The following is a 20780-nucleotide window of genomic DNA, read 5'->3' on the forward strand; positions in this document are numbered from 1 at the left end:
CTGCAGCAGAACCTCGTTGCTGGGCAGTGCTGCTTGTTCCAGACACAGTGAGTACCCTGCTACCCTGGCAGCTGCTGGGACAGCACTTTTCTGATCCTAACCAGATGATTCCAAAGGCAAACTCAGTAACATAATGTAGAGTTGTGATGTTATGTCTGGTGTGGGCTCAGGGGTGTGGGCCAAGCCCTGGTAGCTCCCAGTTCCTGGTAAAGGTGTGGGGCTCTTTTCCACCCTGTTTTGGAGGTGATACAGAGCCACTCGTGCTCCTCGCTCCTGTTTGGACTGAACTGCTTGGTTTCTGTAACGTCTGAAGCTTTGGTGTGTGTGGGTTGAGCCTGTGGCTTGGGAAGTAAGAGCAGAGGCCTCCAGTGAAACAAGAAGTGGGGCAAAGAGGGGGCTGGGAGCAGGCTCAGAAAGGGGAAGAGTGAGCTGCTCTGCACTCCATGCTACTCTGTCTCAGGCCACCTCTGAAGCCTCCTCTCTGCCATGCAGGCTTTGCAGTGCATTTGGGGCCGTGGCTTGGCAGACATCCTTAGGCTGAAGTTTCTGATAAGTTGGAGCAGCTGTGGTTAGAGGCTGATCTGAAGTTGTATTTGGCTTTTGAGGGTGTGGTTGTGATGCTGCTGCAAAGAATTCTCTCATGGCAGTGGGTTCTGGGGGTTTTTTCCCTAATACTCCAGCCCACAGGTGGGTTTGGGACCCCCTGGCTCCCACACAGCAGCCTTTGGCACCCTCCTGTGAGCTTGAATTGTGGGCTGTGCTGTCTGCCTTGGATACAGCAGCACCCAGTGAGGAGCAGGAGTGAGGAAGGAGAGGTGGTTTGTTCATTCCTGTGCTATTTAATCTATACACAGAGTGCTGGGCAGCTGAGATTGCCTTTGTTCAAGAGCTGGCAGAATGAGACACAAGCACAACTCAGTTTAGTCAGCCTGGACAGAGATGTAGTGATGTAGTGCATCAGGTGTCAATCTGTGGTGAAAACACTATGACTGTGTGTGTTTTCTCACAAAACCTGATGAATAGGAATTGACTCAAATCAGCAGTGACAAAGGTCTAGTGGATGCTGTTCTCCAAAGCAAAGCTTGTATTGGCTGTGCAGTTTGTATTGCAAATGTCACATTCAGCTGTCAAGTTAGAAAATGAAGATGGTGAAAGACACTTGTGGTTCTGAAGCCTGCAGTGAAACATTAAACTTGCAGAAACAGAGAGCTCAGATCACCTTCCTGAAGCCTCTGCTGGAAAGCATTCCTAAATGTAAACCTCACTTTTGCTCACTTCTTTGTAAAGGTGGGGGGAGCAGCTGCTGCACAACTTTGTTTGTAACCACAGTATCTTGACAATCAAATCTCCCTTTGCTTCCTGGGGAAGGCAGGTGCATTGCAAGGGGTGACTCTTAAGTGCAAGAAATGACTGTAGGGAACTGCAAAACCTGATTCTCCTGATGGCAGTGAAGTGTCACTTGGTGCAGCTGACAGACTCGGGGCTGGGACAAACTTTGAAGTTCAACACAAAACAGTCCCTAATCTCTTACCTGAATGGGGACACCCACAACAGATGCTTTTTGCACAGTTTAATAAAGGTGTCTCCTAACAGACATCATTTACTTCACAGGTTTAAAAACAGTGACTTTTAACTACACTTCTTTGGCTGATGCCTGGTCTCTAAGTTAGAGCTCTCACAAACATGTCCCAGGAGCAGCAGGACCCTCCCAGCAGCGACACAATTAACAACAAGCTATCCCTGACAGCCACTTTCACATTTGCATAGTTAAATAATTGGATCCTTAGGTATTACAAACATGATAAGTTATAAACAACATCAAGGCCTTTCTGGAATCGACCTGATTCATAAAGCAACCCTGTTTGGGGGAAAAGAAATGGAACCACAGGCTTATTTCAGCACTATCCCACTATCCCATGCTTGATCACCCTTCAAGTGATCAGCTCCCGTGTGTTCTGTGGTGACACTGAGGTTCTTCTCAGTCCTCCCGTAGATATGGGTCCTCAGCTGCCTCTGGGCTTCCTAAAACACCCTGTGACAATGAGGGGTCCTCTCCTTGAGCTTTGATGAGCTCTTCTGTCTGAGCTTCTGCCAATTTGGTCTCTGCTTTCTGGGAGAGCTGCCGCACCTCCTGCACCTGGGACTTCACCAGCTGGATGTGGCTGCGAGCTGTCACTGAGGCCTGGTCTGCACCTGGGAGGGAGGGATTTAAATACCTTGGGTGAGAGGAGCACAGAGCAAACCTCCAGTTAAACAAGCCATTGTCTGTAATGATCATCTGCTTTGCAAAGTGTTTCAATGCCTCTCAGGCTGTATTAATTCTAAATGCATTTGCTGGTTACCTTAACCAACAATAGGAGATCTTTTTGCCCCTCTGGATTCTTCCCACCCCAGTGGGTTATGGGCAGTGTCTGGTCAGAGCCATCAGCCTGTGCTGGTGGGTTTGAGAATGAAACCCAGCCCAGCCATTGTGTGCCAGGAACTTTCAGTCCTTGTCCTGTCCTGGCACCTACCAGCAGTGGGAATGGCTGTGGCACTGTGCAACTCAGAATCCCAACACGTTCTGTGTCTTCTTCAGGCAGGTTTGACACCTGTATACTCATCACTTTCCTCCCCTTCTCCACTCAGTGTTGCCAACTTAGCCCATAACTCAACCTCAGAGCTATCAAGTCTCTACACTTCTCTGTGGAAGTGTGTATTGAGGGAGAAAAGACTCAAACTGCTCTGTTTCCTGAGTGAGAGGCAAATACTCTCCCTAATAAAAGTGAATCCAGCTAGAAAGACCTGCTGGGCCCCCTAGGTAGCCTTATTTCTGTGGCTCCCAGAACTGTGTTTGAACACTGCATTAAAAAATGACCAAATACTTCCCTCAAGCATGTTTTAGCTTGGCTGCTCTCCATCTACACCACGTGTGAAGCTCCCAGGCCCAGTCCTCAGAGTGCTTCTCCTAGAGCTGCATCCAGTAAAAGATCAGAAGTTCTCAACATCTCTAAAATCAAGGAACTAGTTGTAATTTGGTGTGTGAACAATTTACATTCTGTGTCTCTCTCAACTGCATTTCCATTCCTAAATGCCTGGGGAAGGAAACTCAGCTGACTTCTGCTTGTGCTTACCTGACTGATAGGCAGCTTCTGCGGCCATCTCTGAAAGCCGCACGGCCGTCATCCAGCTGGACTCCAGCCTCAGGTACTCCTGCTGTTTTGTTGTCATCTAGAAGGAAAACAAAGATTGCTTAACTAGATGGAACAGTATCTGAATGCTCTTGCAAACAGTGTCTTTGGGGGAAGGTGAGGAAAGGACTTTGTGAGCAGAGCTGTGAGTGGAGGGAGGTGAATGCTTACATCGACTCTGGCTCCTATCACCACCTGCCAGATTGCATCCACCTCTTCCGAGTTCAGTTTCCCAAGAAGATTGGCATATTGCTTGTAGAGAGACACCAGTGTATAAACTGCCTGCAAAGGAATCATTTCACACAAGGAGCTGACAGTCTGGTACAGCTCTGATGTTGTCTCAGTGTTAATGAGCAAAATTGCTGAATGGTTCCAGAGGTGCTTTGCTCTTGAGTTCACTGAAGGAGGCCCTGGCAGCGTTTGCTGAGCCTAGCACCTCTCTCTATATGGGTATCTATAGATTATACAGAGCTGTGGATAGCATCTCTCTACATACCTGCTGTACAAACAAGGACGTGAACTGGAATGCAAATGCTTTACTCACGTTGTCAGTTTTAAATTAAACACTCTTGTTTCAGATTGATCTCACTGATGAAACTCAGGGTCATGGCCTTAGGTGTGGGCACAGAAGGTAAAGAAAATACCTAAGAATGCAGGGTGGTGTATCCTACTTTGTACACAGGTATTCAGTAACTATTAGAGGAGTTTCTTTAGCCCCACTTCTGAGACATGGATCATTTGGCTTGAGTTCAAGCTCAAGCTGCAGTCTAACAGAGTGAGCCCTACTCCACTGTTTCCCAGGGGCCTCACATCTTCACCCCCCTTCCAACTTCTATTTTAAGCCCATTTTAAGTGAGTTTGGCAAGTGCAGTTAGTGCTGAATGATTCAGCATCTCCAGTATGGACTTGCTAGCAAGGTGTGTAACCTGTCACTTACCTTTGTGTATTCTGTCAGTGCTTCAATCAAGGCGTATGTTGTTTGGGAGAGCAGGGTAGAAGTACTGTCTGTTACGAGGGAAACTGCTCTTTTAATCAAGGCCTCGTTACTGAGAGAAGCTGAGCTCTCTTTCTGAAAGAGAAGGGCATTCTGTGGGATCTTTACACTGACTTTCATATGGATGTTATGAGTAATAACTAACAGAAGCACCACTGTTTGCTACAAGGCAGCCCAGCTTGATTCTCACTGCTGCTTTGCCCTTGTAAAACAAAGCAACTGTTTTTGTCAGGTGTTATTGAAGGTGGATGTTGCCTTTCTCATTTCTCTTCTGTGACAATGACAGGTTTTTTCTGTAGTGGCCAGTGCCAGGACAAGGGGTCAGGGGCACAAGCTGGAACACAAGGAGAAACTCCTTTGGTGCTGAGGGGAGGGAGCCTTGGCCCAGGCTGCCCAGGGAGGGTGTGGAGGCTCCTAAGGATGTTTCCACATTCCTGTTCCCCCTGATTGAGGGGAACCTGCTTTAGCAGGGAGTTGGGCTGGGACAGCTCTACAGGGCCCTTCCAGTCCCCACCATCCTATGATATGGTTTCAACATCTGTGATCCCCAAAAAGGATCAGCATTCTGAGGGCAAGCAGCAGTTCCTAAAATGCCTAAGCAAGTGGCTTTGAACACTAAGCTCAGATTTGTAAGGAGCTGGTGCTGTGTGACACGTTACCTCAGCCACAGGGACTGCACACAAGGCCACTCCCAGCCCCACGCCGGCCACTCGCTGCCCAGCTCTGCTCAGCCCAGCCAGGCAGCGCCTGCCAGGCCCGGCCAGCACAGGGAGGCTGTGTCTGGAAATGCAAGAAACAAAGTGAAATGCAAGGAATGACCCGTGTGTGGTGGGAAATGGGTCTCCCAGGGGAGAAAAGCACACATAGAGGCTGTTCTGGGTGAGCTTGTCTAGTACAAGCACAGTACTAGTGCATCATTAATCCTTTGGGAGAGGAAATGTATCTTGTAATGAGACACTGCTACCAGCTAAAAGCTTCAGGGTGGTGCATGGCACATGCAGGTGGGACTGGCCATGGTTTGCTGTGATCCACGTCGGGCCTCCTGCAGCCAGTGTATTTACATCCGCGGCGTCAGGGCCCGTCGCTGAGACACTCGAGCAGCAAAACACGCGCTCTCAGGCACGAGAACGTTGTTGTCTGTGGTGGTTGCACAGCAATGTGCTGGACACAGCCGGCCCGTTTCCCTCCTGTGCTCTCTGACCCACAGCCCAGCAGTGGCGAGAGCTGAGCCGCTACCACAGCTCCGCGGGCCGCGCCGCTGCAGCCGTGCCGTGGCGGCTGGACACGGCTGAGGCGCCTCCGGGCGCCGCGGCACGTCGGGGCAAACAAGGCGGGCACGGGAGGGCAGCGGCAGGGACCCCCCCAGCGCGGACGCTTTTGCCTCAGCACTGCAGCCCGGTGAAGGGGAGCCGGAGCGGGGAAGTGAGGGGGGGAGCGGCCGCGGTACCTGAGGAGGGAGCAGCAGCCGCGGAGCCACCGGCTGCCCGCCGCCATCTTGGGAGTGGGTGCGGCGCCGGAGGTGACGTCAGCGCGGCGCGTGCGGCGGCCGTTGGCAGGAGGCGGGAAGGGCGCGCGCGCGGCGCCGTGAGGGCGGCCGCTGCCCTGAGGGACATAACGGACCCACACAGCAGCTCATCAACCCCCCTGCCAGAGCAGGGCCACCTAGAGTAGGGCACGCAGCAACCCGTCCAGCTGGGTTGGAATGTCTCCAGAGAAGGAGGCTCCACAGCCCATGTGGGCAGCCCCTGCCAGTGCTCCCTCACGATGAAGTTTCCCCTTGTGTTTCTTTGCAACCTCTTATGTTCCAGTTTGTACCTGTTGCTCCTTATCCTGGAGGGAAATTCCCCAGGACTCTATTTCGGGGTTTTAGAGAGCAGGTATTCCTTATTGCTGGATGCACAGGGGATGGTTCCTCCCCTGGTTCCTCCTATGGTGTATGCCGTGTTGCATCAGGCAGCGTTCATGTTACTCTGTTATTTATATATACACCCATTTTCCTTCAGAGTGTTGATGCATAGTCACTGTTCTCTCAGAAATTACTTATGTGGGGTCCATCCCCGTGTGCTCTTCATTACAAAGAGGGGCTTTGGGGGTCTTGAGGACCCTCTGGGGGTTGTTGGCTTGGTGTTCCTTCAGTCCAGAGTCTGCATGTTGTCAGTTCATTTAACTCATTTCTTTCTCACAATTAGCAATCCTTGCCCACAAAGTTTTGATGTTTTAGGTTGTGTCTTAGTTTGTGTCTACATCTACACCCTGGATGCCCTGAGGTAGCTGATGTCTGTATTTTGGATGTTAAGATAGCTGAAGCTGGAGCAAGCACAGCTTAAAGCTTATGAAATTAGGGCAAAACTGAGTATGCTATAAAACCATATGCATCCCTTCTTCCCTGGGGTCAGCAGCTGCTCTGCCATGCAGATAACAGTGTCTTGGTACCTGCTGTCGTGGGCCTCAGAAGCAGCAATGGTGTTGGGAGCTCGCAGCTCAGGCCACACTCAGCCAGTGCCTCTGTGTTACTGTGCTCAGAATCACCTGTCAGGCCAACCTGGCTCAGCAGAAACTAGCCCTCAGCTGTGTGTCAGTGAGATCACACTCACTGACTTGCCTAGCTTCTGCTCCACATCCCCCTGGGTTTAATTTGGATTATCTTTTCAAGAGCATGCAGTGCTGCTTAGCTTTTAGCTAGTGAGGCCCCCCCAGCTTCTTCAGCAAAGGTTTCCTGGAATAACTTTACCTGAAAGGCCTTGATCAGTTAAATCTTACTATCAGGAATTCCTGTCTATTCTCTGTGAAGAATGGTTTAGTTTGAATGAGGCACTGCTGAATCACAGGCACATCTTTTGGCTAACTCCATGTTTTAAGCATTTACTGAAAAGCCTTGCACATTTGTTTGGTGTCTCTCCACCCCATGACCTGCCCCTTATAAAAGTGCAGGGAAACCTTGTGCTGGTTTGAAATGTCTTTTCCCAGGAGTTCTAAAAGGAAACCCACCCCAAATTACAAGTAATCTCAGTGATTTCAGTATCTCTGCCTTCACACCTTTAATGAGGCAGAGTTAGACAAGGCAGGACTTGTTTATTGGAGATGTTGCTAGTGTTTGGTTTGAGTTGCATCCCTCAGGTGCCTCTGCTGTGCTCTGCAGGCAGGGTGTGGGGTGGAAACCTCAGGAGAAAAAACTACTGGGAAGCTTTGAAATATTTCAGGGAACAGGGGCAAATGTCTGAGAGAGATTTGAATCTGCAAGAACCACAAAGATCAAAGTGTGTGCATGGGGATGCTTCTCTTTTTTGCCTTTTTAATCATTATTCGTTTTACATAAGAAAATAAGATTGTAATGAAAGCAAAGGCTTGCAGGAGGCAGGGACTGCCATCCCGTGTGCTGAGCAGATGCAGAGAGGAGCTGCGTGGTGCAGGCTGCTGGCCCCGGCCAGCGTGTGGCTGCGGGAGCAGAACAGGAGCTCTCATTTAAGCACCAAGAAGTATGTTGTCCAGCCGGCGAGCAGCAGTGCCCCGACGAGCACCGTGTAACTGAACAGCACGAAGGCCAGCAGCTCCTTCAGCACCTTGAGGAAGTGGATGGTGAAGGAGTCGGGCATGGTTCTCCCCAGCACTGCGGCAGGTAGGGTCTCTGGGGCTGGCTGCTGCCGTGCTCCTCCTCGGGCTGTAAGCAAAAGGATAGGATGAGGCTTTTTGAGCGAGGAGACTGAATTTCTCTGTGCTGCGTGGAGAAACAGCTGTGTTCAGGAGGGTTAATGGCCACTTGCCCTTCTAAGAAGGTTGTCAGCATCAGGCTGGACCTGCATGTGCTTGTTGAGAGCCCTGTATCAGGTTGCTGGGCTGTAGTGTTGAAAATGAGTTTGGATATCTGATCAAAGTCTCCAAATCAGGACTGGCAACTAAGCAAATTGAAATATAGGCACACAGGCAGCAGTGTCCTGTCAGTAAGGGGCCAGAGGCCCATTGCAGAGTCTTTGTCCCTGTGTGAGTGGCTGTGCATGCAGGAAGCATCACCCTCAGAGTGGTCGCTGATGGTGCATTACCAAGAGCGTGTTCTGATCAAAGTGGTCAATTCCTCCAAGGAAGCCACCGTTAATATTTAATGATATAATTGCATCTAATGGAGATCCTGGCACAAACTGAGCCTTTTGTTTGGGACTGATGAAAACTGGGGCTTCAATACAAGTCTTGCACAGGCAAATATTTATATCTGATGTTAATAATAACCTTTAAATGAGAGGCAGGGATAAGGTGCTTTAGAATTCATCTTCTAGCTGGATTTTAGAGTCACACTTACACATACATCACTTCAATGTGACTGCTCGTTTGCTAGTTTAATATAAAAGCTGAACTCCTTGACAAAAGTTGTTGTCTCTTTAGACTTAAAGCTGTGACTTTAGACCCATGTAAAAAATTCTACCCTCCAATTTACATGTTCTTTTGCTCATTGTGATCATAACTGTGCCTGATAACAAAACTATTCCCACTCTTGGTCAAGCACCTACAAGGAATTTAAAACTAGACTTGAGATAACGCTAACCTAGAGGGATTAGTACCCTTCTAAACAGTCAAAGTAAACTGAATTCCCATCCTACCACTTGGAATATTTTCTTTAGAGAGCTCTTGTGCTAAGGAGTTCACTTTTTGGTGTTAATAAAGAGTTGAGCTGTTGCATTCCGAGCTCAGGCACAGGGACACACAACAGGAGCTATTTCATTTTAAAAGCATCATGGCTTCCCAGCTGGGCAAAGCATTGATGGTTCCTGGCTGTAGGCTTTGTGTGGCATCTGAATAGCTAAAAAATAAGAGAAGTTGATAAAGAATAAGCTGCTTACCCAGGTAGATGATGGACCCTACTTCGTAAAGTTCCTGTTTCTCTCTAGTTTTGTTCTGCAGCTGTGCCTTGAATTTCTGGCTCCTCAGCAGTTTGTGCCGTAGGTCGATCCCCTTCTGAGCCGCTCGCCGGGGAGCCAGGAGTAACGAGGGTGTGTGTGCAGCCTGCACGAGGACTAATGCACTAGGTGTGGCCAGGACCAGTTATTATATGACATAGCTGCTCTGTACAGCGTGGAGTGTGCCAAACAGCTCCCTGCCCCAGAGGGCTTCTGGCAGTGGGAGTTTGTGAATTTAAGCACCATGGCTTTGTGGTGCCAGGTCAAAACATTCATTGGTTTAAATTTGGGGGGTGGGGTGGGGGGCTGAGTTCTAACAAAGCATCGTGGCACTTTACAGTTTGTATTCTTGCAGGCTCTCGTGCCTCCTGCTCCATCCTCAGCCCCTCTGCTCCTGTGGGCTGCTCGAGGAGGGGGATTCCCACATCCAGCTGGGGATCGGTGCACATCAGCAGCACAGCAGTTACAGGAGGGAGCTGTGTGGGCTGACGCAGGCTCTTATCAAAAGGACAGCCTCAGCTCTGTGCCTTCACTACTTGGCTGCTCTAGCTCTCCCTTGCACACCCAAGAAGTCATCCCTGCCTTTCAGAGAGCAAGCACTACACCTCCTTTGCAGCAAGGAAGGAGGTGTAAGCTATCTATCTTGTTTATTTTTAGCAAAAGTGCTTTCTGATGCTGCTGGATGAAAAGTGAAAGTCCTTTGGGGTGGAGGTTGGATGATGTGTTGGGGTGTTTTTTCACTTGTAAACCAGACAAATGCAGACAGCAGAGACAAGGAAGGGTACATATTGCAAATCAAATCTCTTACCTACAAAGATATTATGATGTAGAAAATGGCCCCTTAATTTAATTAGGCCCTCTCGTTATCAAATTATTACCCACATGGTCAGCAAGGCCTGAGACAGCAGCAGAACATAATGAAGCTGCTCAGGAAGCCTGTTAAGTAGTAATTGCGTCTCCAGAGAATCCATCAACGTCAAGATGGCTTTTATCTTTGGTTGTTGTTGTTGAATAGTTCCAGGAAAAGACTTTTTTGTGGTGTCTAGGTTGAGTGTCCACATGGCTCCATCTCCATGGTGGTGCAAGCTACAGTTTGCAAAATAATCAGCAGCAGTGTTGTTGGTAAATAAAAGTTGACCAAGTGTCTGGCATAAACTGAGTAAGTTTTGCCTGTGGTCCAAGTGAAAAGGTAAGCAGGCTGCTGAATTGGTGCTTTGTGTGGTTTCCTTTACTCACTTGTGGGGTAGGTTTTATGTGTCATTAGCTTGGTTCACTAACTAGCTGTCCATTTCCTTGCCATTAGTTCAATTTTTAAGATTCAAAGTAAAAAGGAAACTATGACAGCACAGAGAGCCTTGAGGCCAAGCCCAGGCCACGCAGTAAGGATCACACTGTTTCCTCCAGAAGTCAGGACATCAGAGATAGTTCTGCTGTAGTATGTCGGGGCACAACTGAATGTAATGAAGGGAGAAGCTTCTGGAAAAAACATCCAGTTAGTAGAAAAATAGTTTAAACTGAAGTAATTCAGTTGTCCTGGGGCAGGGAGGATTTGGCTAGTCCAGTGTGTGGGTTTGTTTTTCTCTTCCAGGACAGTGTAAACACCTTCAAAAAGAGCTCAAATACATGTTTATTTTATTCTGAGAAGCCAACTGGAGTTAAACAGCCAGAGGGGCTCTGGAAATGGGGTGACTTGGCAGGACTGAGTCTTGCAAAAGAAAAGAAGAGTCCAAAACCCCCACTCACAAGTGGAACAACTTCAAAAAGTGAAGGGTTTTTTTTTTTGGGGGGGGAGGTGGAGTGAGGGGAGATGACACAACACACAGTTTGCATTCTGCAGAGTTACTAAGAGCAGAAAGTCTCTTTGCTAAGAGAGTGAAGCCAAAGTGTGAAGTGGGGTATCTTGTCAGTTGTTTTTAACTATGAGTGAAATGCAGTGAGAAACTGTTCCCCCAGCCTGTTTGCTTTTCAAGCAAGTGAGTCTATTGCCAGTGCCCAGGGAAGGGGCTGAGGTGCAGCAGCAGAGACCCTCCTCTGCTGTCCCAGCCTCTGGCCATTACCAATCCTGCATCTTCTGGAGCCCGAAGCTGCCCCTTCACACAACAGCTCAGCAGCACCACAGCCCCAGCCATCACAACCATGGAAAATTCCATGTTGTAATTCTGAGCTCTACACCGGTTTGTGGCACCAAGCACCACAATTTATAAACTGAACAAGGGGGGGTGGGGAGGGGGTGTGGAAAAAGTGTCTGTTGTAAAGCCCCTGTTTACTGGGTCACTGCAGGAGCTATTTTTGGCCCGAGGGCCATGCAAGGAGTGGCTGTGTGCCTTCAACCATCAGCTCCTGCCACGCTGATGCAATTCATACTGTGGAGTAGCTTTCCAGACTCAGGTGGGTATACCCAGGACAAATAAGCCACCTCACACCCATCCCTTCAGAGGATAATTGAAGTAAAAGGCTCAAGTATCTCCCTCATAACTTGGGTGAAGCTTCTAATCCAGTGCAGCAAAAAAAAAACCCTTTGCTGATTCCCCTTCACAGCAGTTTCCCCTGTGCAAGCACAGATCCAGTGCAGTGATGGAACACATCAGGCATCAGAAAAACAGACTGGGAAGATTGGTATGAAATGAGGAACAGAAAACATCCTGCCTGCTCAGCACCATGGGAGGGTAAAAAGTAATCACATCCCCCCCTACAACTAACCTCAAAAAAGCAGCAGTTTGCTAACCAGATGGCCCAGGGCTGATCCATAGCCTCACTGCTTTGTTTGCCAATTCAGACCATGAGCATCTCTTTCTCCCAGAGTTTGTTTCAGGGGTAGTCTTTCAGCACTGCTTGGCTACCAGGAAGTCCCACCATCAGCAGGAACACAAATGCAGAGCAGGATGAAGGTAACCACAGCAGGAGCTGTCTCAGGAGAGCTTCTTTCAGTGTTGTGTTTCTCTGACATCCAAGCAGCCGTGCCAGAAGACAGAAGCTGATGAGCCCGTCTCTCACCACAGAGCCTAGAAAGGGGCAGGCTCCAGTTTTTCCATCAAGGATTTGATCCAGCTTGTTCCATTGATCAGTTTTGTAGTGGCAATGACATATTCTGTGCCTCCATCTTCCATTTGGGACAGAAATCTCAGGGCAGCTATTTCTGCATAGGTCACACCTCCCAGGAAGAACACCAGGGTGACTCGGTTCTCACCCTGCTGACCTGTGTATTCAGAGACATTCACAGCTTGGGTTAGTTTCCTTTTTTCTGTTTCCTATCCATCAACTGTCAGTCAAACTCAAAATGACCTTAACCTAAAGACAGCAGGTGAATCAGAGGAGAAACCTATTGGGTGGGATGACAGGCTGGGGCCTAGAAACACAGACTCAGCTCCCAGCACTTGAGTCCCTGCAGGATGTGCTTCTGCTGGCCCAGGCTTAATAGGAGAGTGATGCTGAGCTCTGGAAAGTAATGCTCCTGATTAAAATCACACTGGAGGGTCTGGGGTTCTTTTAGTACTCTGATGAGGAGTTAAACATTCAGGTCTCCAGTACTTTCAATGCACATGGTGCTGTGCATTAACAGTGGGCTGAGTCTGTGAGGATGTTTCAAAGAGACCAGGGCTGTCAAAAATGAGTTAGGTAGGTCTAAAACTGCAGTGGGAGGGGGAGGTGAGAGATGCCTGGACTCTGCCAACCTTCATTTCAGTCTGTCTCATTCCAGCCTAACACAGGTGCATCTCCCTCTGAAAAAGGGGGAAAACAAAGCAAAACTTACGCTTTTTCTGAAGGCCAGTGGGCAACTGCTGCCTCTCCTCAAAATGGGGGCCCGGCAGCATCTTCAGCACCTCCTCGATGCTCCTCCAGCCTGGCCGAGCCAGCAGCTGAGCCAGGCGCACGCTCAGCGGCGCGTAGCCACTGTACACGTAGGAGATGTCGTTGGGGTTCTGCAGGAGAGAGCAGAGTGTGAGCAGCACCACAGGAATGCAAACAAACACCACACTCTGGTTAAAAATGATTCCCTGCTGCACATAACTCTGTGGCATTAGGGGTAACGTTCCTTGCTGAGGTGCCCGTTTACCTGCTCGTTAACATCATCCATCCATAAGCGCAGGGTTTTCCTGATGGTTGGGTAGTTGTTCCTGCCACCTGTCTGAGGTTTCAGGAGCCCAGCCTTTTCTAAGTTGTTTAAGGTCAATATATGTTCATAGCCATAAGTCTGCAAGATAAAGAACTCCCCTTTAATACCATGGCAGTAATCCATGGCCAGGGAGTTTAAAACAAACAAAAGAGCAAAAAAGCAAAGATATTATTGAAAGGGGTGGGGTTTTTTTAAGAACTCTCTAGAGTGTATCCCACTTTGTGTCACAATAGCAGAAAGTGCAACAATATAAACCTCTCTGCATCTCTCTACCCACTGTAAAACCCATCTAAGCCCCTCCTGAGACGTTCCCATCACCCCAAGCAGAAGCCCCAGTGCTCTGTGCATAGTGGCCCTCAGCACTACCCACGCATAACGTGTGTCTGTCCACGGTACAAGTGGCTTAGGGCTGGGGCCTGCATCTGGATGTTCCCAGGAATTTCTCAGTCCAACAGTTACAGCCCAACCTGGATAATCTCTCTCTTGTAATGGTCCAGAACCTTCTGCTTCAGTCCACTGTTGCACACAGATTGCAAGCAAACGAGACGCAAGATCTTGATTAATGGATGTTTCTGAGCTATGCAGTCTTCAATGTAATTGTTGACCTATTAAAAAAAGATGTATAAGCTGTTCAAGTGCCTAGATCACCTGGAAAGAAAGATCTAGCTTTCCCCACTATCCCCCAAAAGAGCAAGAAAGGGTGCAGCTGCTCTCTAGGCAGCTGTAAAACAATAATCCAGCACTGGTTCCACCTAGTGTCTTTCTCAAGCACATCCATTCCAGAGCCAATAGTGAAACTGTCTGATGCACTGGAAAAATACCGATTAACAGTCTTAAATGTTTCAGTGATCCCTCCCAGCCCTGTACAAGTCAAAGCAGCACAGCTGGAAACATCTGCATTACAGGCATCAATAGGTAACTGGAGCCTGGCAAAGCTTTGACAGTGCAGCCCCATCTCAAAGTACATTCAGCAATGTGTGTCACTGGGAAACAACTGCACATGTGCAAGGAAACGTGTGTGAGAGCTCACAGCCTCAAGGAAGGACACAGACATTGCCTAGGTCAGGTGTTTCCTCACTCAGAGAAATCCAAATGGAAAAAACCCCACAGAGAAATACGTTGTTTGGTGTTTTTTAAGACAGTAGTCTCCAACTGTCGTTATCTTCTTACCTTATCTGTGTCTATTCCAGACATGAACTCTTGTTCCACTGTTAAATTATCAAAGAAATCTTCAGATGCTTTGAGAAAAGAAAGAAAAAAATCAACCACAACAGCAACTGACAGTGTTTTCTACATTTACATTTTACACAGAGATGCAGCAGGATGGAGCAAAGCCAATTTTTGCCAAGCTGAATGATGGCCATCGAGCTGCATCTTGCTCCATTTAACTGTCAGACACTGAACAAATACTCACTGGTGATGTCTTTGATGAGCTCTGCAATGGAGGTGTGGTTTGCTAGAGAACTTCTTGCTGCCTGCATGTGGGGCAACTGCGAGACAAACTGTTTGATCTCCCCGACCGTTTTCGCGTGGTGTCTTTCCTAACAAAGGAATCCATTGCTTAGCTCAGCTCTTGTTCAGATTAACAACGTCATCAAGATCATTTTATCAGGAAAATGGGGTTTTTATTGTATCCACTGCAACAGCTTAGATATGCAAAAGACAAAAGACTTCAAATGCTTATGCTGAAGTCACAGTGTTACCTGTAACAGCACTTTGATCACTAGAAGATCATAAACCCCAGGAGCATCAGACCGGTTTTCTTCATTTTACCAGTGTTGCCAATCGTTTTTCTCCACCTTTGTCCAATTTCAGCCATCACTGTCTGCTCCTCAGTTTCCCTACCAGCAGAACTACCTTTTTCATGCAAAGATGAATGACCTTGCTAGCTGCCAGTAAAACAGGCAGATGCAGCTGGAGACGAGGGACATTTCCCCTCCAAGGAGCAGCAAAAGGTGCTGAGGAACTGGGTTGGCAGGGCCCATGACCCTTGTGAGCAGGAGCCTCCCATTCACTGTACCAGGCTCCCAGGTTTTGAGCAAGGATCTGATCTGTGTGCAGGCTTCAGCACACAGAGCAGTCCAGAGGTCTGTATCTCATTTGGGCGACTTGTCTTTTGCTGCAACTTGGAATAAAACTAATAACTTGATTCATATGTGAAGGATTTAAATGGGCAAGTGCAGGCAGGAGAGTGATAATGATGAAGGATGAGATTTAAGAAGTCCTGTGCTGGGCAACGTGCTGCTGTTTCATTATCACCTGTTACCTCTGACAATTGCTTAACATTCTTTCTCTTTTTTGAAACAACCAGTATGAATAATCCATCTCTAGCACCCTCAGCACTAATACTGCAGTTAACAGACATTTACTGGGCACACAGGGTACTGCAGCCTCATCTTCAGTGTGGCAGAAGAGGTAAAAAACCCAAGGAAATACAATCAGTGTAATGAATTCTCTTGAGAATCACCGTGAAGTCTGAAAGCAGAGATAGGGGAATCTCGGTTTCTTTTTGAATCAAGAGGATGTTTTCAAACAAAACCACAAACAACCCCCCCTGCACTCTCTGGCTTTGTCCAATGTGACACCAAGCATGAATTCACAGGTCAAACCTTCTGTAAGACAACTGTCTCTTTCACATTCCTATTGTTTCTAATGCCAGGCAGAATTCTCTATGTACATTCTGGTGGTTTGTTTCTCAAAGCCTTTTCTCTGCATCCTCAGAATACAAAGAGAAAGGGACTTTTCAGTTACCAGGTAAGAGCAGCAACAAAGTGCAAGTGATGAGTGTGCTACAATTAACCTTTGCCTGAAGCAGCACCTGACTGCTCTGCAGACTGAAGAAGGCAATTTCTGTGTGGGAACTGCAGGCACACACCACAGAAGTGTGGCTTAGGCTTCCCCTGAGACAGGCTTTTAACAATGAGGATAGGAAAAGCCCCAGAACAGAGAAGTGAGCATTATTACAGGATTCTTAAGAGGAGATCTGACCAACACCTAACTCAGAACAGTCAGAGAGGAGCTGATCTCATCCTAGGGCAGGAGAACAGGCTGAGGGGGCTTCTGAAGACCACCTTTCTCTGGGTGGCAGATTACCGTGTGACAACAGCTTGAGATGCCAGTCCCAGTCCTGTTGAACACAGACTGGGGCTTATCTGGTGACAAGGATGCCCAGGGGACACACAGTTGGATACAGGCCTCACCTCAAAGGCTGCTGAGATGATCTTGGCTTTCTTGCTCAGCACTGACCCCACAGCATTGAAGTTCTTGTCTCGGATTTCAGCGTACAGCTCCTCAGCAGAGTTCAACTGGAGCTTCTTGGGTTCTGTGGGGAGATCCTTCGCACCCTCACCCTGCTTCTTCGGGACAAACTTCTCAGGAGGGAGTTTCACATAAGCTACCAAATGGCAAAGAAACAACCTTTATAAGGACTGGAACTTCACCACCATAAGTTAAACAGGCTGTGAAAATGTGTGCTCTGAGCTGGAAAGGAGCAGCAAAGCTCCTATAAACACCCAGCTGACTCGGTGTGCATGTGTTAATTAAGAAAGAGTCTCCCTGTACTCACCCTGGGACCCAGAGACCTGTACAAACATCCATGATCAGAACCCTGCTTCGGGAGGGGTTTGGAGGCTGCCTTCCAGTCAGTCCCCAGCACAGCAGGAGGCAACAAAACCCAATACACACCTCTGGAGTTTTTCAGGAGAGCTCTCAACGGCCTTTCACGAACGGTTCCCAGGCCCCGAGAGCAGCACGTGAGCCAACCAGGCTGGAGAGTGCAGGCACACACATCTCTACTCCACACTACATTGTGCAGGCCTGAGCCCTCCCCTCTGCAGCACTCACTGTTCTGGATGCCATAGATCTCATCTATCAGCCCCTCGTAGGTCAGCTGCGTTGCCAGTGGCGTCAGCAGGTCCACGTTGCGGTCCAGCAGCAGGAGGGTGTCAAACACGGGGAAGATGGAGTTCTGGCTGCCGGGGAACTCGCGCTTCATCCTCATCATCATGTTGGCCACGTGCTGAAAGCAAATCACCCTGCTATGGTTATGGTGCAGCCCACAGCAGATGGAACTTCTAGGCCTGAGTAGCACACGCTCATGCAGGTATGGGGCACAGCAAGGGAAGGGGATGGCAAGAGGTACAAGAGCGTTGGCAGGTTGGGGCAGGAGAAGGCCAAAACCAGATGGATTTCTCTGCTGCCCTCTGCAGCTTAGCAACTCTGAGACTGTGGCCAAAGCACTGGGTTCATCTCAAGCTGCTCCCTCATTACAATTAAACTGCAGGTTGATCAGAAAGAAAGAAACTAGAGGGAGTTATAGGGAGAGATGAAAAAGGGAAGGCACGAGCAGCAGGTTACACATCGCCCCCTTTTCCAGCCCTTCCAATACCAACAGAGCAACTAAGTGTTAAAACTCCACAGAGAAGTGCTAAAAGCACAAAGGCAGTGTAGCTGTGAGCAAAAAGCATAAGCAAGGAGATAAAATCCCCTGACAGACTTCTAGAGCAGCAAAGATGGTTCCTTTGGCCAGAGATGACAACCACCTGATGGCCACAATCCTGAGATCCCAGGATGACAAGGACGGTTTGCGGCTGGATTCAGAAATCCCCCCAGGTCCCTTTAAGCAAACCCCCCTTCAGGCAGTTCCAAAGGACAAGATGCAACGTGTGTCTCACCCTGGCACACTCGCCCTTGCCAAAGATCTGCGGGATGGTTCCGTAGAGAGCCTGCAGCGTCATCAGCCCCTTGGCTGCGTGGTACAGGCTTGTCTGGTCACTCTCCAGGTAACACTCCTGAGCAAAGAGAAACATCCTGATGGAAGGTGCCAGTCAGACACAGCTGCTGCCACAGCACAATGTGGTCCATGTAAACAGCTCACAGGCTGGAGGAAAACTACGGCTGTTGGCAAATATGGACCTTATCTGGCCTGTCACTGCATCAAACCACTTATGAGACTATTTCTGAACCCTACACACCACTCCTAGTTGGACAGAAAGGAGCAAGAGAGGCAAAAAGTGACTGCAAAGAGCTTCTCCCCTGATGAGGTCAATCTGAGCACTCACCACCTCACCAACAAGCATCTGAAAGCCCCATGTGTCCTCTGGGCTGTGTTTATTGAGGCAGAGAAGCCCAAAGAACCTCTCCAACCTTTCTGCCTCCAGATGCAGCACTCTGAGGAAACAGGACACTCAGCTGGTGTGTCATATCTGACAGATCTCCAGGCAGATCAGTGCACAGCATCAGGCTGGAGGAACCAGGGCACTGCTTTGTGTGGAGATTGCTCCATCAGAGCTCAGCCAGGAAACAGAGCAGTTCAGGCTCAGGGCAGCACTTGAGACAGGCCACACTGGTTGGGCAAGGTCTCTGATCACTGACAAATCCCCCCAGAGGCTCTATACCAACCAGCAACAACCCCATAAATCCACACAGACAAAACAGTTCTTACCTTGAAGGCGCTCTCAGACTCCATGGACAGCAGATCTCCATCGAAGGGGATGAGGTCCAGGCTGTACTGCTCTCGGTGGATGAAGGAGCCCAGCACACCCTGCTCCTTCAGCCACTGCTCACAGAGCAGGCTGCGGCGCGGCACGAACAGGATGTGGAAGTCCCTCTGGGGAGAGCGGCCTCTGTCCTCCCTGGAGCAGCGACAGGCAGGAGCACAGCGAACGTGTCTCAGCCGAGCAAGGAAGCAGCAGGGAGGGGGCACAGGCCGGGGCACCGCATCCAGAGGGAACAGGAACGCTGGTCAGGCCGAGCCCGTGCCCTTCTTCACCGGGAGCCCCGGCTGGTTCGCTCACAGCGACACCCACGAGCCCACCCCCCGGAGCCGCCTTCCCCCGCCGTGCCATACCTCAGGACGTTGTCCGTGATGATGTCCATCAGCTCCAGCTTGGGCCGAACGAAGAAGATGATGTTCTTGACGTCGGCCTGGGGCAGGCGGCCCGGCTTCAGCGTGAACATCTTTTCCACCTCGTGTTCCTAGGCGGAGGCGAGGCCCTTTACCCGGCCGCGGGGCCGCTGCCGAGCCGGGGCCCCGGCGCCCCCCGCCCCCGTTACCTTCAGCAGCGAGTACTGCGCGATCAGCCCGAACGGCCCGGTCAGGTACTCGTCCCACACGATGGCCTGCGGGGGGGCGAGGCGTCAGGCCGGGTTCCCGTGCCCCGCCCGGCTCCCCCCGAGCCCCGCGGCCGCCCCCAGCCCCGCCCGGCTCCCCCAGCCCCGCGGCCGCCCCGAGCCCCGCCCGGCTCCCCCAGCCCCGCCCGGCTCCCCCAGCCCCGCGGCCGCCCCGAGCCCCGCCCGGCTCCCCCAGCCCCGCGGCCGCCCCGACCTTGGAGCCCGCGCACTTGTCCAGGAACTCGCGCAGCTCGCGCCGCCCGGCCTCGCGCAGCGCCGTCAGGTTCACGCGCCCGGAGCTCAGGTGCGCCGCCATCGCTGCCGCTCACGTGACGCCGCGGGACACGTGACCGGGCCAGGCGGGGCCGGGCCGCGGCAGCGCCCCCTGGCGGCCGGCAGCGAACGCCGAGGCCGCGCTCGGAGGGACGGCGGCGGCACAGCGCGACGCGAGCAAAGGCCGCTCCCCGCTGAGCTCAGGGAGCGCTGGCAGGCGCTGCCCACACGGGCTGTGGAGTCAGAGAAGCACAGCATGGTGGGGTGGGAAGGGAGCTCCAGAGCTCATCCAGCCCACCCCCCCCTGCAGAAGCAGGGTCACCTAGATCAGGTCACACAGGAACATGTCCAGGCGGGTCTTGAAGACCTCCAAGGAAGGAGCCTCCACAACCCCTCTGGGCAGCCTGTGCCAGGGCTCCCTCACTGAAACACTGAAATAGGTTTTTCTTATGTTTAAGTGGAACTTTTTGTGTTGCAGCTTCATCCCATCACCCCTTGTCCTGTTACTATCTACTATAGAAAAGAGGGATGTCCCAACCTCCTGACACCCACCCTTTAGATATTTGTCAATGTTAATAAGATCCCCCCTCAGTCTCCTCTTCTTCAGATTAAACAGCCCCAGTTCCCACAGCCTTTCCTTGTATGAAAGATGTTCTGTACCCCTGATCATCTTGGTGGCCCTGCCCTGGCCTCTCTCCAGCACTTCCCTGTCCCTCTGGAGCTGAGGAGCCCAGAACTGGACACAGGACTCCAGATGAGGCCTCTCCAGGGCAGAGCAGAGGGGGAGAAGAACCTCCCTCGACCTGCTGGCCACACTCTTGATGCACCCCAGGCTGCCATTGGCTTCTTGCCCACGAGGACACGTTGCTGGCTCATGGTCAGTTTCCTGTCAATCAGGATAGATGGATTGAATGTAGACATTCAAACACTCCTGGACGAGTTCCTGTGTGACCTCCTGCTCTGCCAGGGGGTTGCACTGGATGATGTCTCAAGCTCCCTTCCAGCCCTCCAGCTTGTTTCTGCACAGGTTTGCCCCAGGCAGAGCCTGTTCCCTTCCTCCCCCAGCTCCAAGACACAAAAACACACCTTGTCTTTTTTTTTCCAAAATATAACTTTAATAGATATCTGCATATATACACACCCACACCACACAGAGAGAGAAGCTGAAATAATGCAGAAACCAGGGCTGCCCCCAAAGCCAGGTGTGGCAGCAGACAGGGGCTGCAGCTCCC

The 20780-nt window shown here is 50.3% G+C and overlaps 3 protein-coding genes across 5 annotated transcripts; all 3 read right to left on the reverse strand.

Moving 5' to 3' along the window:
- Nucleotides 1-1247: 1247 nt before the first annotated feature.
- Nucleotides 1248-5679, reverse strand: DIABLO (diablo IAP-binding mitochondrial protein). Its single transcript, XM_062010296.1, has 6 exons — nt 5612-5679; nt 4824-4944; nt 4108-4239; nt 3342-3452; nt 3114-3210; nt 1248-2193 (listed from the first exon to the last, which is right to left on the reverse strand). The coding sequence occupies exons 1-6, from the start codon at nt 5656-5658 to the stop codon at nt 1979-1981; spliced, it is 723 nt and encodes a 240-aa protein (XP_061866280.1). The 5' UTR covers nt 5659-5679; the 3' UTR covers nt 1248-1978.
- A 1747-nt stretch (nt 5680-7426) lies between these two features.
- Nucleotides 7427-11841, reverse strand: LOC133627020 (uncharacterized). Of its 2 annotated transcripts, none has more exons than XM_062009715.1 (2): nt 11751-11841; nt 7427-7822 (listed from the first exon to the last, which is right to left on the reverse strand). In XM_062009715.1, exon 2 carries the CDS (start codon nt 7755-7757, stop codon nt 7623-7625), a length of 135 nt encoding a protein of 44 aa, XP_061865699.1. In that variant the 5' UTR covers nt 7758-7822; nt 11751-11841; the 3' UTR covers nt 7427-7622. The 2 variants fall into 2 exon arrangements, with proteins under 2 accessions (XP_061865699.1, XP_061865700.1); XM_062009716.1 differs by lacking the exon at nt 11751-11841 and adding an exon at nt 8994-9185.
- On the reverse strand, nt 10660-19600 carry VPS33A (VPS33A core subunit of CORVET and HOPS complexes). Of its 2 annotated transcripts, XM_062009712.1 has the most exons (13): nt 19490-19600; nt 19219-19284; nt 19013-19140; nt 18608-18797; nt 17838-17954; nt 17008-17182; nt 16365-16558; nt 14579-14705; nt 14335-14402; nt 13632-13769; nt 13105-13242; nt 12802-12970; nt 10660-12246 (listed from the first exon to the last, which is right to left on the reverse strand). In XM_062009712.1, exons 1-13 carry the CDS (start codon nt 19589-19591, stop codon nt 12053-12055), a joined length of 1806 nt encoding a protein of 601 aa, XP_061865696.1. In that variant the 5' UTR covers nt 19592-19600; the 3' UTR covers nt 10660-12052. The 2 variants fall into 2 exon arrangements, with proteins under 2 accessions (XP_061865696.1, XP_061865698.1); XM_062009714.1 differs by lacking the exons at nt 10660-12246; nt 12802-12970; nt 13105-13242; ... (1 more) ...; nt 14335-14402; nt 14579-14705 and adding an exon at nt 14870-15639.
- Nucleotides 19601-20780: the final 1180 nt, after the last annotated feature.

Source organism: Colius striatus, chromosome 17 (assembly GCF_028858725.1).
Source record: "Colius striatus isolate bColStr4 chromosome 17, bColStr4.1.hap1, whole genome shotgun sequence".
Classification (NCBI taxonomy): domain Eukaryota; kingdom Metazoa; phylum Chordata; class Aves; order Coliiformes; family Coliidae; genus Colius; species Colius striatus.

Coding starts and splice junctions, on each gene's coding strand:
- DIABLO (XM_062010296.1), bottom strand. CDS start 5,658: ATGGCGGCGGGCAGCCGGTGGCTCCGCGGCTGCTGCTCCCTCCTCAG. Junction 3,453..4,107: donor CACTGACAGAATACACAAAG/GTAAGTGACAGG, acceptor ATTCCTTTGCAG/GCAGTTTATACACTGGTGTC. Junction 2,194..3,113: donor AGAAGCTGCCTATCAGTCAG/GTAAGCACAAGC, acceptor CCTCCCTCCCAG/GTGCAGACCAGGCCTCAGTG.
- LOC133627020 (XM_062009715.1), bottom strand. CDS start 7,757: ATGCCCGACTCCTTCACCATCCACTTCCTCAAGGTGCTGAAGGAGCTG.
- VPS33A (XM_062009712.1), bottom strand. CDS start 19,591: ATGGCGGCGCACCTGAGCTCCGGGCGCGTGAACCTGACGGCGCTGCGC. Junction 18,798..19,012: donor ATCACGGACAACGTCCTGAG/GTATGGCACGGC, acceptor TCGCTGCTCCAG/GGAGGACAGAGGCCGCTCTC. Junction 17,955..18,607: donor AGTCTGAGAGCGCCTTCAAG/GTAAGAACTGTT, acceptor CTCTTTGCTCAG/GAGTGTTACCTGGAGAGTGA.